This window comes from Arvicanthis niloticus, chromosome 6, assembly GCF_011762505.2.
Source record: "Arvicanthis niloticus isolate mArvNil1 chromosome 6, mArvNil1.pat.X, whole genome shotgun sequence".
NCBI classification, from domain to species: Eukaryota; Metazoa; Chordata; class Mammalia; order Rodentia; family Muridae; genus Arvicanthis; species Arvicanthis niloticus.
In genome coordinates this window covers 74420919-74437841 of record NC_047663.1, presented here as the reverse complement: position 1 = coordinate 74437841, position 16923 = coordinate 74420919, and the positions used below count along the sequence as shown (strand labels likewise).

Sequence of the window (16923 nt, the reverse complement as noted above, 5' to 3'; positions counted from 1 at the left end):
GCCCTCTAGTGGCCACTGCTGTGAAGTACCTCAGGCTTCTCACGAGCCTGATGCAGGCAGGCACTCTATTAATTTTGAACCTGCTCCACCAAGTCTTAGTTCCCTTTGCCTGCATGCTCTGGATCTATCCTTCACCTTGTTTTACTTACCTTCCTAGACTCTGTTTCCTAAAAATGGCCTCCACTAGTTCAGGCCTATCTACCATAGATGCCCAGAATCTCAGTACTCCTTCATGAACGTCCTTCATTTTTTAAATCACTCTCTGCCCCTCTATGGAACGCAGTATATTTGTATACTATCCATCTACTCTCCTTTATAACATGTTTTAATGCCTGAGCCCGTGGAAATCGCTTGATTTTTTTCCTTAAGCACTGAACAAGGGAGACAGGTACAAGGCTGAAAGAAAGGCCACAGCTCACAGCCCAGGCTCCCCTTACCTGCCGGCCATGGCTTTGTAGTAGGCAAAGATCTGGTCAGCCAGCTTGTAGACAAACTGATCAAAACACAGGTTCACCTGGTGAGGAAAAGCAGATAGTCAGTGGGTCCTGTCTGGATTAATCACGGAATGGGCAGTTGGGAGGGCACGGGGCAGGGTTCACTGTAGTGCATTCTGGGGCAACATAACAGCCCTGACAGAGCTTGGCCCTTTGCCCTCAATGGCTTCAGTTAGTTAGCAGAGGAACCTAGGAACCAGGCTCCCCCTTGCTCCCTGCTGCTTGGTCAGGGAACACAAATGAAAGGCTGCCCTCTGATGTTGTGACTACTCCTAGCAGCCTGCGAACCCAAAGACTTTCTTGTTTCCTACTTGCATTTGATTTTCGCTCTGTAGAGTCAATTTTGAGGATGCTGTTAGAAATAGAAAAGTTCCTTTCTTCCAGCTCTCCTTAAAATCCCTCTGGTTTTTAATGTACAAAGTCTCGCCCTGCAGTGTCTCACAATATTCATAGGAGACTGTGAAGTCTGTGGGAAGACAAGGTCACACCTGACATCAAACACCAGAGCCCTATCTTCTATCAATAAGCAGAGCAGAAAGCACCCAATGTGGGACTTTAAAGAGACCAGGCTCTGGCAACAGCAGGGCAGGAGATAGAGCCAAAAGAGGAGATCGATCTTTGATTCCTTCCTATTAAGTCTTCAGCTTTGTAAGAAGAACCCTTTATTTAAAAGTTTCTGTAATACAGTTGACACCCACTGTATTACACAGATCCGAACCCACAGTGGGTGCTGTGCACAGTGCTGGCTTCATGCCCAGGTAACTGAGGCCTCCTGCCTGAACCTCTGAACCTCGTGATACTCAATGTACCCTCTAGAGATAAGGCATCTACAGGGTCAGCGTAGGAGTGTTCATTTAGACCCCATGTTCCCTTTCTAGAATCAATTCTGAATTCTTGTCCAGATATTCCCAGTGCCTCCAGAGGCCCCATGGTCTTTTCTGGAGCTCGTGACCTGCCTTTGGAGTAGTTAGATGGCACCATTTGCAAGCCAAGGTGTATATGCACATGAAGGTCCTTGAAACCCCTCTTGGTGTAGCCTAGATGAGGCACCAGGAGAGAAGGGAGCAGGCCACTGTACACTGTTGTGTTTGACAGGCCCAGCAATCATGAATATCGTTCCCTGGATAAGAGCCACTGATACCCTCCCCCCATCTGATAATCGATAAGGACTGGATAAGCCCAGCATCTTGTGAGACGGCAGGAATGAAGGAAGCATGCCACTTGCCTCGGCTTCGATCTCGTCATACAGGAACTGCTTTTTGAACTTGGTGAGCGCATAGTAGGCGCTGTCGTTGTACAGATCCAAGGGGTAGAGGACGTACCTGGGAAGGAACACAGAGCCATGGAGGGCAAATTACACTGCCTGGGAAAACAAGGTGTGGGTGATGAGGCGGTAGGCTTGGAGTTGAGGACAACCTCTGCCCTTCTCTGTGTTCCCTGTGCCTCCATTAGGAAGGACTTGCTTTCCAATTTGCACACAGATATCAGAATCGATGGTGCTGACAGATCCCCGGGCTTACAAACTTTAGCTTAGGAGGATTTTACCGCTTGGTTCCTAGAGAAGGTGATTTTCTGAGCATGGCTGTCAAGAGGTGGACAAAGACAGGAGGGGCAGGTGGGGCTGAGGACTTTCTAAGTCCATCTGTAGGGCTGAGGAAATGACGTTGGAGTGGAGGACACTGCCTCATCTCTACTCAGTAGCTTCTTCTATAAAGCAAAGAGCTCAGGGGCAAGCCACCCTCCTACTCCACCCCAGGAGCTTCCTGGTTGGCCCATTCCCGTCTCTTACTCCATCATGGAAGGTTCTTTGGTTTCCAGAATATGGTCCGTTAGAATCCAGGGCATGGACATCTCAATTGGGAACTGGATTCGCCGGCCCATGGTCAACTCCAGGAAGAATTCTCGGAACCAGAGCTGAGAGAGGTCACAGCACTGCTGGAGAGCCTCTGGAAGCACAGGGAGCGCCTTGGCTTAACAGGAAGCACCCACACATCACAGCGTTTGCTATCTATTGGCTGTCACTGCAAGTACACAGCCCTTCCCTGATCTTGCTGTCTTGTGCATGAAGCCACCTTAGTACCGGCTATGGTGAATGGCATCTGTGAGCTTCTGAGACAGAGCAAGTTATATGGGAAGGGGTGGTAATTTTATACACCATTTGCCATCCTACCATTTCTACTACATCTCTACAGCGATCCCAAAAGAAGTGTGATTTTATATACAAACAGTGATTTTAGAACACACTTACCAATGCTCACTTTCAATGAAGGATGGCCCCACATCTCCTGTGTGTGGTAATTCTGGCTCCCTCACTGTTGGGAGGTCTAGATAGCCCAGCTTAGGCCATTCTCTAACAGAGGTGCCTGGATTGGTTTTTTTTTACAGGTACATTGAGACTCCCATGTCACTGGGTTCCCATTTCTCTGTCCTGCTCCATACAACCTCTGAGAGAAGGGGAAGAGGAGGGCATGGGACTGAGGTACAGCCTGGAAGCTTCCCTTGCTAGGAGCAATGAATACTCATGGTAGTTTGAAGGAAAATGGTCCCCATAAAAACTCAAATCAAACATGACTTTGAGATTCCATCTTGCACATGTCAGAATGGCTAAAATCAGAAACACAGGTGACAGCTCCTGCTAGCAAGGATGTGCACCAAGAGGAACACTCCACCACTTGGGGGTGCAAACTTGCACAGCCATTTTGGAAATCAATATGGCGGTTTCTCAGGAAATTGGGAATTGATCTACCTCAAGACCCAGCTGTACTACTCTTGGACATATTCCCGAAGGACTCTCTATCCTACCACAAGAACACTTGTTCAACTATGTTCATAACAGCTTCATTCCTAATAGTCTGAGACTCGGAACAACCTAGAGTGGATAAACTCTCAACTCAAGAATGGATAAACAAAATTTGGTATATTATGCAATGGACTCAGCTGTTAAAAAAATGACATCATAAAATTTCTAGGTAAATGGATGGAACTAGAAAAAAAATCACCCTGAGTGAGGTAACTCAGACCCAGAAAGGAAGACATGGTATGTTCCCACTTATAAGTGGATAATATCTGTACAGTAAAGGATAATCGTGCTATGATCCGGAGACCCAGCAAGACTAAATAACAGGAGAGCTCAGGAAAGAGAGCAAGAATATCCCTGAGAGGGGGGATAGAATAGATTTCATGGTGAACTGGGGGTGAGTGGGGATGAAATCAGACAGGGGGATAGAAGCACAAAGTATTGGGAGAGATGACTGGAATTGGGGGAGGGGCACTTAGAGACCTAGTACAATGGAAACTCCTTGGTCCTAGCGAAGACTCCTAGCAGTAATGAAGGATACAGAGTCTGGACCAGCCATCTTCTGTAACCAGGCAAGGCTTCCAGGTAAGGGACTGAGACACCAACCCAGCCATAAAATCTTAGACATACAATTTGTCCTGCCTGCAAGATGCTGGGGTAAAGGTGGTGCAGAACCTGTGGGTGTGGCCAACCAATGACTGGTCCAACTTGAGACCCATGCCATGAGAGGGAGTCCATGCCTGACACTGCCTGGAGGGCCAGAAACCAGAGGCTGGATAGCCTAGAGACCCAGGATGACTGGCAAAAACTAAATAAAATAAAAAAGTCAACAAAATGATTTGTAATGATATTCTGTTCTATTTGTACATTGGAGCCTAGAATAACTGTCATCAGAGAGGCTATATCCAGCAACCGACAGAAACAGAGAAACAGATGCAGACCCACAGCCAAACACTAGGCAGACTTGGGAGATCCTGTGGAAGAGGAGGAGGAAGGGCTATAGGAGCCATAGGGGTTAAGGACTCCACAAAAACACGGACCACAGAATCAACTCACAAGGGCTCACAGGGGCCCACAGAGATGGAGCCAATAACCAGGGAGCCTGTATAGGTCTGACCTAGGTTCTTTGTATATATGTTATAGTCATGTAGTTTGCTGTTCTTGTGGGACTCCAAAAAGTGGGAGCTGGGGCTGTCTCTGACCCTTTTGCCTGGTTTGGGGGCCCCCTTCCTCCTATTGGGTTACCTTGATATGAGGGTATGCGCCTAGTCTTATTGTAACTTGTTATGTCATGTTTGGCTGATATCCCTGGGAGGCCTGCTCTTTTCTGAAGGGAAACGAAGGAAGAGAGGATCTGGGTGAGAAGGGATGTGGGAAGAGAAAGAAAGAAAGAGAGAAAGAAAGAAAGAAAGAAAGAAAGAAAGAAAGAAAGAAAGAAAGAAAAGGAAAGACAGACAGACAGACAGACAGACAGGCTCATAGGGACTGGCTCTATTGGGAAGTGTGGGCTTGTGGAAGGAAGTGTGTCCCTGCGGGGCAGGCTCAGGTCTCAGATGCTCAAGCCAGGCCCAGTGTGGTAATGTCTCTTCCTGCTACCAGAGAATCCAGGTGTAGAGCTTTCAGCCTCCTCTCCAGCACCAAGTCTGCCTGCGGGCCACCATGCTTCTTGCCATGACAATAATGGACTAGACCTTTGAACAGTAAGCCAGTCCCATACCAACCAAAGTCTGACCCAGTGCATGCTGGACTATAGACGTGCATGACATGCATCCCTGGTGTGATTCTGCCTCCTAACTAGCAAGAGCTGTCTACCAGACAAATTCATGTGGGTCAGATTGAGTGCAACAGAGCCTGGCTTTTCCTGCCTCCTCAAGCTGACAGAAAGGTCTGTCTGTCTGTCTGTCTTTCTTTTCTTCTTCTTTTTTTCTTTTTCTTTTTTGCTTTTAAACAATTCTTTTGCCCTTGGGAGCAAAATGTAACACCCTGTGGCTCATGATTCCATCTCTCTATAACTTCCAGCCAGATCAAACTGGTTGCCCTGGGAGGTGGATGCCCTGTCTTCTCTCCCACAGCTGAGGGCCCCCGAGGCTCACCGATGATGTTAAGCAAGTGTGTGAAGAAGAAGGACTGCTTGTGGAAGTCCTCGATGGCAAGGACGATAGGGCCATCCAGGCTGCTTCTGAGCGTCTTCTTGGAGCCGCTCTTGTCCGCGATGAGTGATTCAAGCATGGTGCGCACCATGTACAGCTTGAAAAGAAAGAGGGAGAAGGTCAGGGTGGCCCGCCATGCCGAGGGAGAATTTGCCTTCCCTTCCCACCTTCCTTGTGGTTTTTTGTTCTGCTTGTAAAGAGAACTATCTTAAGGAAGCACTATTTAGGCAGAGAAGTGACTTTGGAACTACAGAAATGTCTTTTCTCTCTGCTGTTCTGGGACCCAACCCATGCCAGGCAAGCATTCCATCACTGAGCTCGCCACCCGCCCTCGTCTCCCTCTCAGGAGACTGACCAGTTTTGCAAAGCTTTCTGCCTAGGGCCCATGGCATCCCTAGGTGACCTGATAGACAATGGCAGGTAGTTAAGGTTCCTGCCTGCCCTGCTTAGCCAAGGGTGTGGGCATCCATGTCATTCTCTGATTTCCCAGATGACCATGGTAACAGCATGGATGGGGCACTGAACCAGGAATCAAAAGAGCCAGGTTCAAAGCCAGGCACTGCCACTGACTTGCTGTGTGACCTTAGACAACAAAGCCTCCACTCTGGGCTCCAGTTGCCTTTTCTCACAGGAAGAATTGGACCAGATAAGTTCTCAACCCAATCTCTTTCAGCTCTAACACTGGGAGGAGTTATATATAATGGACAAAGCTCAAAACAGGTCCGTCCCCCACCCCGCAACCACCTTGTTTTTGATCCTGCGTTTTTTTTTAACCTGCCAGTGAATGCTGGTGCCCTCTGGTGGCCTGGGATACACTGCACAACCTTCCAGAGATTCTGGGTAGGACTCCATACTTACACAGGAGGCTATTATTCACTTAACTGCTGCTTACAGAGTGCCCTACATGCAAAGGGCCCAAGTGTGGTAGGGTTCTTTTTGCTATTCTAGGCTTTTTCCCCACACCATTTGTCTTTGGTTCTGAGGGCTGGAAACGGCCTTGAGGAGCCAGGCCAGTCTGTTCCTGCTGCCTCCCGCAGTAGGCACCCAACCCAACCCAACCAGGCGGTGTTATACCAGGGATCGGCAGCCTCTTCGGCCCTGTGTGCCACCAGTGGGGTGAAACAAAGCCCTCGGGGACCACTGGCAGGCCTAAGACACAGATAGGAGAGAAGGAAGAGGGGATGGGAGGGTAGGAGAGACAGGGAAGAGGGAGAGAGAGAAAGAGAGAGAGAGAGAAAAGCGAGAGGTATTGTATACAGTGGGAAAGCCGCCACAACTGCAGGGGCCACACGTGACACGTTCCGACCTCCCAGCAACCACGCTATACTCTGCTGCTTCTGGATGGGCCCTAGCGTCTCACCCACCGTGGGCCTGGCAGTCACAGATCTGCCTGCCATGCCACCCTAAGTAGGGTCCCCTCTGTGGGGAAGGGATGACCACTGTTGCTGATTTCCTCCCTCTATGAACCTGTTAGTAGGCCTGCCTCCCTCTGACTATCCAAGAGCAGTGCTAATGATGGCCTTGGAGTCCCCAAAGAAAGGGGGCCATGGTGACTGGACTCACATCTAGTTCTAACTACTAGCAAAGTGGGTTTATTCTGAACAGAGTCAATGCTTTAGCCAACTGTATTAATTTAACAGGGCAGTTAATCCACCAGGACAGCCTGCTGCCTAACTCGACGAGATGCCTACACTTACTGCATTCTAAAGGCTGCGATGGAGCCCTGGGGTGGGCATCAGGAGACCTGGGTTCTTGTCCCACCTCTACCTGGCACTCATCCTGTGACTTGGACAAGTCACTTCCCCTTTCTGGACCTCAGTTTCTCCATCTGTGATAAGGGGAGGGATGAGTTTACCTCTCAGTACTCTTCCTGCTCTGAGGCTGTCTAGGAGTCAACTAAATATGTCTGTGCAATCAACCTATCCCAGTGGCACCTAGGGGTGGGGCTTAGCATTTGGTGACCAACCTGCTGTTCTCAAATTGTCCACAAAATGCCCCCTCTCTTCTGACTTCTGTCTATAGTCCCCTCCCCTCCATCCTTCTTCTCTCCTAGCTCTTCCTAGGCCTTGTCTTCATCAACCTCTCAGAACTTAACAAAATGCATGAGAGCCCTTCGGCCACGCCAGGGCACTCAAAGCTAGAAAGCTCCCTGACCCTCAAGTGTTTCAGAGCTGTCTACGGAGGTGTCTTTGGGATGTCTCACAAGCAGAAGACAATCTGTGCACACTGGTCATCGGACACTGCAGAGCTAAGTGATGATAACCCTGCCAAACACTCACCTGCCCCTGCTCAGCCCCAGCCCTGCCCAGACACGGACACACACAGAAGGATGGGTAAGAAAGGGCCTCAGATGGCCCACTTCAGAGCAGAGACAGGCTTGAAAGGCCCTGTAAGGAGGAGGTTCCAGCCCGGGGCTCCTGAAAACCCCAGAGGGGTTACAGTCAGACCCATCTATTTTCAAATACCACAGAAAGTAGACCAGGAAATACCTTTTCCTACATCAGCAGTGAGAACTTAACTTTGTGGTCCACTCTTTTTCCCCCATGTAATGTAAAGACTGCTCTGGATAAACACAGACAACACCTCACTGCAGAAGCTCCTGCTGGGGACCCAGAGTGTTTCTGACAACCAGCCTTTTTCTAAGCTTGCCAAGCTTGTGGGCTGTCTTTAGAAAAGGGATGGAAAAATTAGAAAAGTTCAAAGGTAAAAAAATCTCACCCACAGTTTTTGTTTTTAGATGATAATCAGAGCTGAGAGAGGTTACGGTGCTTGTCCCGGAACATAGAGCAGGTCGGGGCAGAACTTGTAAGTTTCCTGCCAGGGGCTGGGGTTATTACAACACACAGAGTGATGCATGTAGACTCCATGTCAGATCTCTCCTGCACTGTAATATGTGAGCTTTACAGGGCTAGGAGATAGCTGGGTAGGTGGATATGGTGCTACCACCACCAGTCAGACTAGACAACTGAGGCACAGAGAGATTGTGTAACATGCCCAAGGTCACACAGGTGTCTAGGACTAGAACCCAGGTCTCCTGAATCTTAGGCCAGTGGTCTTCCTTTTTTAATATATATATATTAAAACAAGACATCGGGAAAAGCCCAGAGCAGCTGCTAAGTCCCATCCTTCCTCACAAGGATCACTGTCCCACTAACCCCATGGTTAAGCATGTTGCCCTTCCAAGGTCCGACTGGCCTGAAGTCAGAGGAGCCAGGCTGCCTGGGAACCGCTCACCTGTGTGCTGGACGGTCCCACAGCGCGGCGGGGCACCTTGATGTCAAAGCCACCTTTGGGGTCCTTCTCCCCTCTTAAGCATGGGTCATTGGGGGGCTCTCGGCCTCCCTCCCAGTCACAGATGGTCTTTCGAATTGCCTGCAGAACGCTGGGGAAGGAAGAACAGGGACTCGGCTCAGGTGCCTGCAAGGCCCAACAGGGTGTCAGTACCCCCTGCATTACAGTGCTGAGTGTTTGGGATGCCCGTTCGTTCCTGGACTCGCTCAGGGATGCTATAACAGTGTCAAGATGCTTTTAACAACTGGCTGCCATGGCTTAGGTGGCCATTGACCACCTAAGAGCTCAGCTTTGAGCCACACAGGGGACAAGAGGACAGGACCTGGGAAGTGGGGCAAGTAGGAGGAGCTATAGCAACATCTCATTAGCACCACTAACTCAATGGATAACGTTTTAATTCATAACGTTAATTCATAACATTTATATTCATAGCCTGCTTGCTGGCTACACATGGTGTGTGCTGAAGTCTACATGTGGATTATTTCATTGCATCATGTGGATACAATGACCCCAGTTTTACAATCTTCTTTAAGCCCTATAATCAGTCCTGCAGTGCCCCGGATGAGGCCATGCAAGGACCCACCTGATAAGGACATTCTTTTTCTTGCGAACTGCTTGCCGCAACGGCTCCCGCAGAGTCACCTGGGCGAAATCCTGCAGGGCCGCGTAGATGGTGTTGCGGATGGCCTGGTTGAAGACGCTCTCCATCCTCCCCATAAGCACCTGCAAACCCTTGATCATGGCAATCACCTGGTGGGCACAAGGCAAGGGTTAGCCTAGCAGTGACTTAGCAAGCCACCTGCTCGCCACGCTTCGCCATGTTGCCAGGAGAGGGTACCGGAGATTCCCTAGAGAATGAAGCCAGTGCCTCTAAATCTGCCAAGTAAGAAATGGTACCCAAAGCACACAGATCAGAGCTCTGCACCCCAATCAGTCGTCATGCTAAAGGGAAGCTCCAGTGCACGGTGGGTGGCCATGCCAATTACTTCTGCCATATGAAAACAGGATGGTGTTTCCTGAGATGCTAGAAATACAAGTATCACCTGATTCAGCCATCTTACTTCTGGGTGTAACTGAGGGCAACGAAACCACTACGTTGAAGAAACACATGAACCTAACGTTGATTGGACCACTAGCCACAACAGCCAGACAGAATGTACCGCGGTGGACCTTGACGGTGAGTGGAGAGACAAACCATGGTGAATGCAAACAATGCAAGACTATACAGCCAGAAAGAAGGCATCTGCCATATGCAGCAATATGGGCAGAACTGGAAGACCGTCACCAGATCACATCAGGTGCATTACATTACAAAGCTTAGAATAAAAAAAAAGAAAGGGGGTAGAGGGAGAGACGGCTCGGTTGGTGAAGTGTTTGTGCTATGAACACGACACCCAAGTTCAAACTCCTGAACCCACAGGAAAAAGCTGAGCATGGTGGTGTGCTCATGGTTCAGTGCTGGGAGACAGCAAGCTGGATTCTTGGGGCTCAATGCCCAGGTAGCCTCACTTAACTGGGGAAAAAAACCCAAGAGGACAGCCCCTAAGGAATGACACATGAAGTTGAGCTCTGGCCTCCACCAGCACATGAATGTATCACACCACACACACTGACACACACACACTACATACACACCGACACACACACACACACACCACACACACATACACATACCACACACACATACCACACACACATACACCACTCGCACACCACACACACCCACACACCCACCACACTACACACACATGTACATACACACCACACACTACACACACACACAACACACACATACATATCACACACTCACTACACCACACACATGTGCACACGCACACACCACACACACAAGAGGAAACCTGAAAGGATACAGCAACAGTAATGGAGATGGGGTGTTTCATGTGCAGTTGGGTAGGAGAGACAATTTCCTGTGCTATGTCCCAGTGGGGAAGCGTCACTGCACAGGTAGCTGCATATTTCAAAATAGTCACTCAGAGAGGATTTTGAATGCTCACAATAGTAATAACTCAAAATGACAGATATGCAGATGAGCTGATCTGACCTTTACATAGTACATCCAAATCACTGACATGTCACAGTGGACCTCAGGTATATTTATAGCCATCATGTGTCAACCAGAAATAAGTGATAGTTAGAAAATGATACCAGTGTCCTGCCACAAAAGCATGGCTGTGCTTCACGAAGCAGGCCATTGTCATCCTGACCCAAGCTCTAATCTCACCACTGACTGATGATAAACCACAGCTGGTCCTTGGACCACGTTCTGGGTGGCCCTCCTGTGCTTTTAGGAGATCTCTCTACAAACACTGACATCAACTAGACCAAACCAGATCACTGTTTCAACCCCCATGTGGCTGATAGCTGCCTGAGCCCCCAAATGGAATCTTCTCCTGACACCTCTGCTTCTACATATGCAGAGGAGGGAAGGAGAACTTGTGTTGTGTTGTGGCTCGAGACTGGCTGGTGGGTATGCTCAATCAGGTGTGGTGGGGATAGCAATGATGTGCTTAGGTAGGAGACACATTCTCTACTAGTCCATTTTTACCTGAAGTAAACCTGCCTCCCCAGTCAGTCTGGAGTGGTAACACGCTGATCTGTGAGGACACACAGGGGATGTGCGTGACGAATCGGGGACATGATGAATCGGCCTTCGCACAGTGGTCACACTCTCTCACAACCACAAAGTGATGTGTCTGACTGCACGCACCAGCCTGAAGCACAGAAGGCCCAATGGCTAAGAAAGCCCTGCTATGCATGCCCATGGGTAAAAGCCCCTAACTGGAACCTTCTGTTGAACAGGAAGGAATGACAGAGTGGGTGATACGCTTACACGTGAGGCTTGTTTCCTTCTGTAAAACATTGAAGAAATAGAGCACAATAAACAAACAAACAAGCACACCACTAGCAATTAGGGTGAGAAACCTTGTCAGAAGGTGAGGACATCCCCAGAAGCCAGAGAGTAGAATGTTTGGCTGCAGTAAGGTATTGTGAAGAGAAGTAATAAGAGAGGCATTCAAGAGCTGGGCTCCTGGCCAGAGGTGAAATTAGAAAGCATTCAGACAGGGAGTAGGGAGCTGGTGCAGCAGTTAAGAGCACTAACTACTTTTTGCAGATCCAAGTTCAATTCCTAAACCCATGTTGGGGAGTTTATCATTGCCTATAACTCCAGCCCCAGGCTCTCCGATGCCTCTGGTCTCCGAAGACACTCACATGCACAGTCTCTCACACCAACAAAACCCATAATTAAAACACTGAGACAAATAAAGAAAAGCTCAGAATAATTCTAAACAGAGTGGGCAAGGCTGCAGGACCAGAGGGAAGAAAATCTTTGCAACTTGAGACTATGTAAAAGATTTCTTAGCTAGAATCCTCATTTGCATACTGTAAATTGATAAGACGAATAAACTGGACTCTGGCATACATGGTGAGGGTTTTGTGGTGACGTTATGGAAAGAGTTCGCACAATCCAATAATGAGAAGACAGAATACAACCTTTAAAAACGAGCAAATCTCCAACAGAATACTTTACACAGACGGACAGAAGAAAAACCAATAAGTGCATGAAAAAAAAAATACTCGGTACCATTAGAGTCTGGGAAATGAGAATGAACAACAGGGTTAATGAGTCTCACCCACATGGCCATCAGAAGGACCAAGATCATTCACAAGATGGCCACTGCCAAGGCCTGTGAGGTCACAGAACAGTGAGACTCTCAAGCAGACGTGGAGATAGTGTGAAGTCTCCCTTTGTGTGGCTATTGAAGGAGCATCTATACTGTGAGTACCCTAGGAGAAAGCTAAAACTCAGCCGGGCTTGGCAGAACGAGTCTGTAGTTCCAAGACCTGCCTTGGTTAGCAAGTGAGTTCAAGGGCAACTTAACTGTTGACTCTATATCAACAAAGCCAACCACAGAACCAACAAAGCAAAAGAGAACTGAGTGTGTACACCAGCTATCCTTCTATGTCCATCCCCACTGCACTAGGGTTAAGGGTGGGACCGTGATCTGTTTTGTGACTGGGTGCTGAAATCTGAACTCAGATCTCCAAGGCTGTGTGGCCAGTGCTCTCACCCACTGAGCCGCCTTGCCAGCCCTCACCATATGTATTTTAAAAATTTTAATTTATTCTTAGAAAATGTCATTCATGTATACGCTATGTACTGGCTGGTTTTGTGTCAATTTGACACAAGCTAGAGTCATCAGAGAGGAAGGAGCCTCAGTTGAGGAAATGCCTTCATGAGATCCAGCTGTAGGTCTTTTCTCAATGAGAGATTGATGTGGGAGAGCCCAACCCATTATGGGTGGAGCCATCCCTTGGCTGGTGGTCCTGAGTTCTATAAGGCTGAGCAAGCCAGGGGAAGCAAGCCAGTAAGCAGCACCCCTCCATGGCCTCTGCCATGTATCAGCTTCTGCCTCCAGGTTCCTGCCCTGTTTGAGTTCTTGAGTCCTGGCTTCCTTCAATAATGAACAGAAATATGGAAGTGTAAGTCAAATAAACCCGTTTCTTCCCTATTTGCTTTTTGGTCATGGTGTTTCATCACCAGACCAAAGAACAGAAACCCTGACTAAGACACAATGTCTTGATCATATCTCTCCTCCCTCCAGCCTCTCTCAGAGCCTCCTTTCCAGTTTCACATCCTCCTTTCATAAATATTTCCTCATCTATTTATTATGTTTTAACTCAGTGAGTCCAATCAGTGCTGCCCATATACCCATGGGCATGAAGTCATCCACTGGGGTGCGGGGAACCAACCAATGGCCACGCTCCTAAAGAAAAACCGACCCCTACTACCCTAGAACTAGCAGCTGTTCTCCGCTAGGGGCCGAGCCTCAGGAACCCTCCATAGTCTATGTTAGCGCTTTAAACTAGCTGGATCTCTCATCATTCCTAGTAACTTTTGACACAGAACAATCTGGATGGGGAAAAAATTAGATAAAGGGCAACAAGTTAAAATGAGAACCGAGTTGGGGGGATCAAAACAACTCCAGGAAGCACAAGGAGCAGCCGTCCAGGAGTAGGTGGGGGAGAGCAGGGCATCCACACACCCACCTCCACAAAGGCAAACTTCTCCTCGCTTGTGTAATTGTAGCGCGTGGCTCTCTCATACTCTTCGGCGGTGCCCGGGCAGTCCTTGTTGCAGAACTTGTCTGTGGGGTGAACCAGCTTCCAAGAGTACTGGGGAGAGAAGAACAGTCAACGCCCATCAACTGAGGAACAGTAAACAAGATAATCTAGCAATATCAGGGAGCGCTAATGGGATGTGGGGGTGAACAGACTGACTCTTAAAGGATGGGGATGGACCCTGAAAACACAATGTAAAAAAACTCTAGACACAACACACCACACGTGCTCTGTGAGTCTCTATATGGTGCATCTCTAAAATTGGGAAGCATAGAGACAAAATACCGAAGGATGGATGGGCAGGGTGATAGATGAGGGTTTTTAAAAATATTTTTAAAGATTTATTTTTAATGTTGTTTATGTGTCTATATGTCTGTTTGTGTGGATGTGCACGCGAGTGTGGGTATCACAGAAGCCAGAGGCATACTGTCTGCTTTGCTGGGGTTACAAGAGGTTGGAGCCAATTAACGCAGGTGCTGGGTCCCACATGTGGTATTTTTGTTTGTTTAAGTGATGAAAATATTCTTAATTTAATGTCATACACTTCTGTAAATATACTCAGTGTAGGTCTCAGTTGGGTACGTAGTGTGGTATATGGATTTTTATGTTGAAAGACAGAGTGCCACGGATGCCCTATGAATCAGGTCAGGATGAGGCCTAGCACCCCAGGATACTTACCACCTCCATGACGTGGGCGCTCCACTTGGATAGAAGCTGCAGGCCTCGCAGGGCCAGGTCAAAAAGCTCCCGGTACTCCTCATCCGACTTCTGGCTGTCTAGCCCTGAGCCTGTCACCACCTGGGGGACACAGAACTTCACACTCACCTCATGGTCCATGTGCCTGAGACTCATAAGCATTCCTCCTCTGATTCCCTGCAAGAGCTGTGCAGTTGCTATGCTCCCTGCTAGGTAAACTTGGCTTTCACAGCTGTCTTGCTGGAGGCCACAGGAAGCATCACGTAGATCCCCACTTGGTTCTACCACAGAGCCCTGCAGCAAAGGCTTTAATCCTGTCCTAGATGTATTCACAGCAGGAAGTGTGCACTAGTAACTACCAGGATCACATCTTTGCAGGGATATGAAATATGAATATTGTATGCAAACAATGACCTTCGCACAGCACTGTGACATCACAGGAATCCTGGCTTCCTATTCTACCTCACATACAGTGTTAATCACAGGTCACCAAAACGGTGTCACAGCTCACCTACTAGCTACGATGCCCTGATTGGAAAGATCTGGCACAGATGTCTGTGTGTGTAATATTCCACACCATATACATGTATGGAGTCACATGGTATATGTACATGAATACGTATACATATATGTACACATGAATATATGTAGGTTGTCAATGATGGACATGATCTTTGCACCACTATCTGTAATCCCCCAAATTAACACTTGCAACAACGTCTCTATCCCTTGCAGACACCTGCATGTTCCCAGCTGAGCAGGGGCCTCTCCCTTTCTCAGTTTGCTCTCATACTGCAAGCAAACATCTCCCTGCAGCTTAAGCAGTGTCAAGATGCCCACAGCTTTGTGCTTTTAATTCACAATTTCTGACAGGGCTGATGTGTTATGCCGGTGGTTTCCCACCTTCCTGATGCTGCCATGGCCCTTTAATATGTGCTCCTCATGTCGTGGTGATCCTCACCCATAAAATTAGTTCTTGTTACTACAAAACTGTAATTTTGATACTGTCATGAATTGTGATGTAAATATCTGTTTCCTGATGATCTTAGTTGACCCATGGAAAAGGTCATTTGATTCCAAACAGGTTGTGACCTACAGGTTGAGAACCACTGTGCTACATACTGTTCTACCCTCAGGAAAGCCACGGCAGACATATTTAAAACACTTCCTTCAAACAGAAGTCATGTTGCTGTGGCCCTCACGTAACCTCATTGAATCATCCACAATTATCTGTCTTTAGACAGAAATGGAGATCAAACAACATTCTCTGATGTTAAACACACTGTGGCAAGAGGCTCACGGGAATTCTAATTTTCTCTATGGGTGATGGCTTTTTTTTTTTTTTTTTAATTCAGAGTTTATAGTGTTTTAGAATGTTTCTAATGCACAAAGAAACATAGAAACGTGTTTCTTTGGCCCTATGTGTCTGAGGTAATCTACATCCAATGAATCCATGCAATGTTAGATGGGTAATATTTTGAAAAAAAATTGCCATATCTGTATTGTACGATTTTATCATTATCCCTTATATACAGAAAACCAACTATTTACAGTGTGGTGTTTAGCTTTAGTTGCCGACATGGTACAACTTAGAGTTGATGTCTCAATGAGAGACTGTCTACATTGGGTCAGCCTATAGGTATGTCCATGGGAGACTGTCTTAAGCTAACTGGATGTGTGAAGATCCAGCCTCCAGCGGTTGGCACCATTCCCTAAACCAGGCTGTGTCTGAGTGGAGAAGCTGAGCCGAGCATATGTAGCAGGCAAGAGAGTGCGCACTCATCTCTCTCCACGCCCAACTGTGGACGTGATGTGAGCAGCTCTCTCCAGTTCCTACCTCTGTGACTTCCTCAAAGTGACTCTTTATCTTTGTTGCCTTTTGTCAAGAGCATTTTATCACAGTAACAGAGAGGAAGCTAGACTATGTGGCATTTACACATTGTATTAAGTTTCATAAATAATAGAGACAATTTATGATATATTCAAGTACACAAGTAGGTTAACAACGACTTCTATTAAAGCATCTATAGACTTTAGTGTCAATAGTATATTCTGAAGCAATCCCTCAGGAATACCAGGAGGTAATTGTAATAATGATTAATAATAAGCCAGAATTAGTCTCAGACGGTACAAACATGTGACTAGGAATTCCAGTCTCAGGACAAATGATTCTCCTGCTTATTTTAGCTTACTGGCACATCTAAAAAGACAGATAAAGGTTTGGACTAAACATGGTCCTTGTGAATTCCAGGCTTACTGACCACACCACCTGCATTTTGTCAGACTGATTCCCATTTCAAATGAGCTGGGTTATGATCACAGAGACTTCCTGAGCTAGAGTTTGGAAAAGGAT

At 47.6% G+C, this 16923-nt stretch overlaps 1 protein-coding gene across 6 annotated transcripts in view; it reads right to left on the bottom strand.

Moving 5' to 3' along the window:
* The window catches only part of Cyfip2 (cytoplasmic FMR1 interacting protein 2), a 117527-nt gene that overhangs the window by 58725 nt on the left and 41879 nt on the right, over positions 1-16923 (bottom strand). For 3 of the 6 annotated variants that reach the window (XM_034504569.2, XM_076937002.1, XM_076937003.1), the window contains 9 exons: positions 14553-14672; positions 13803-13928; positions 9316-9482; positions 8676-8823; positions 6516-6590; positions 5385-5538; positions 2284-2440; positions 1720-1816; positions 438-514 (listed from right to left, as the gene is read on the bottom strand). In XM_034504569.2, coding sequence (XP_034360460.1) covers positions 438-514; positions 1720-1816; positions 2284-2440; positions 5385-5538; positions 6516-6590; positions 8676-8823; positions 9316-9482; positions 13803-13928; positions 14553-14672 — 1121 coding nt within the window. The remainder of the gene's footprint in view (positions 1-437; positions 515-1719; positions 1817-2283; positions 2441-5384; positions 5539-6515; positions 6591-8675; positions 8824-9315; positions 9483-13802; positions 13929-14552; positions 14673-16923) is intronic. The other 3 variants (XM_034504571.2, XM_076937004.1, XM_076937005.1) reach the window with 1 other exon arrangement.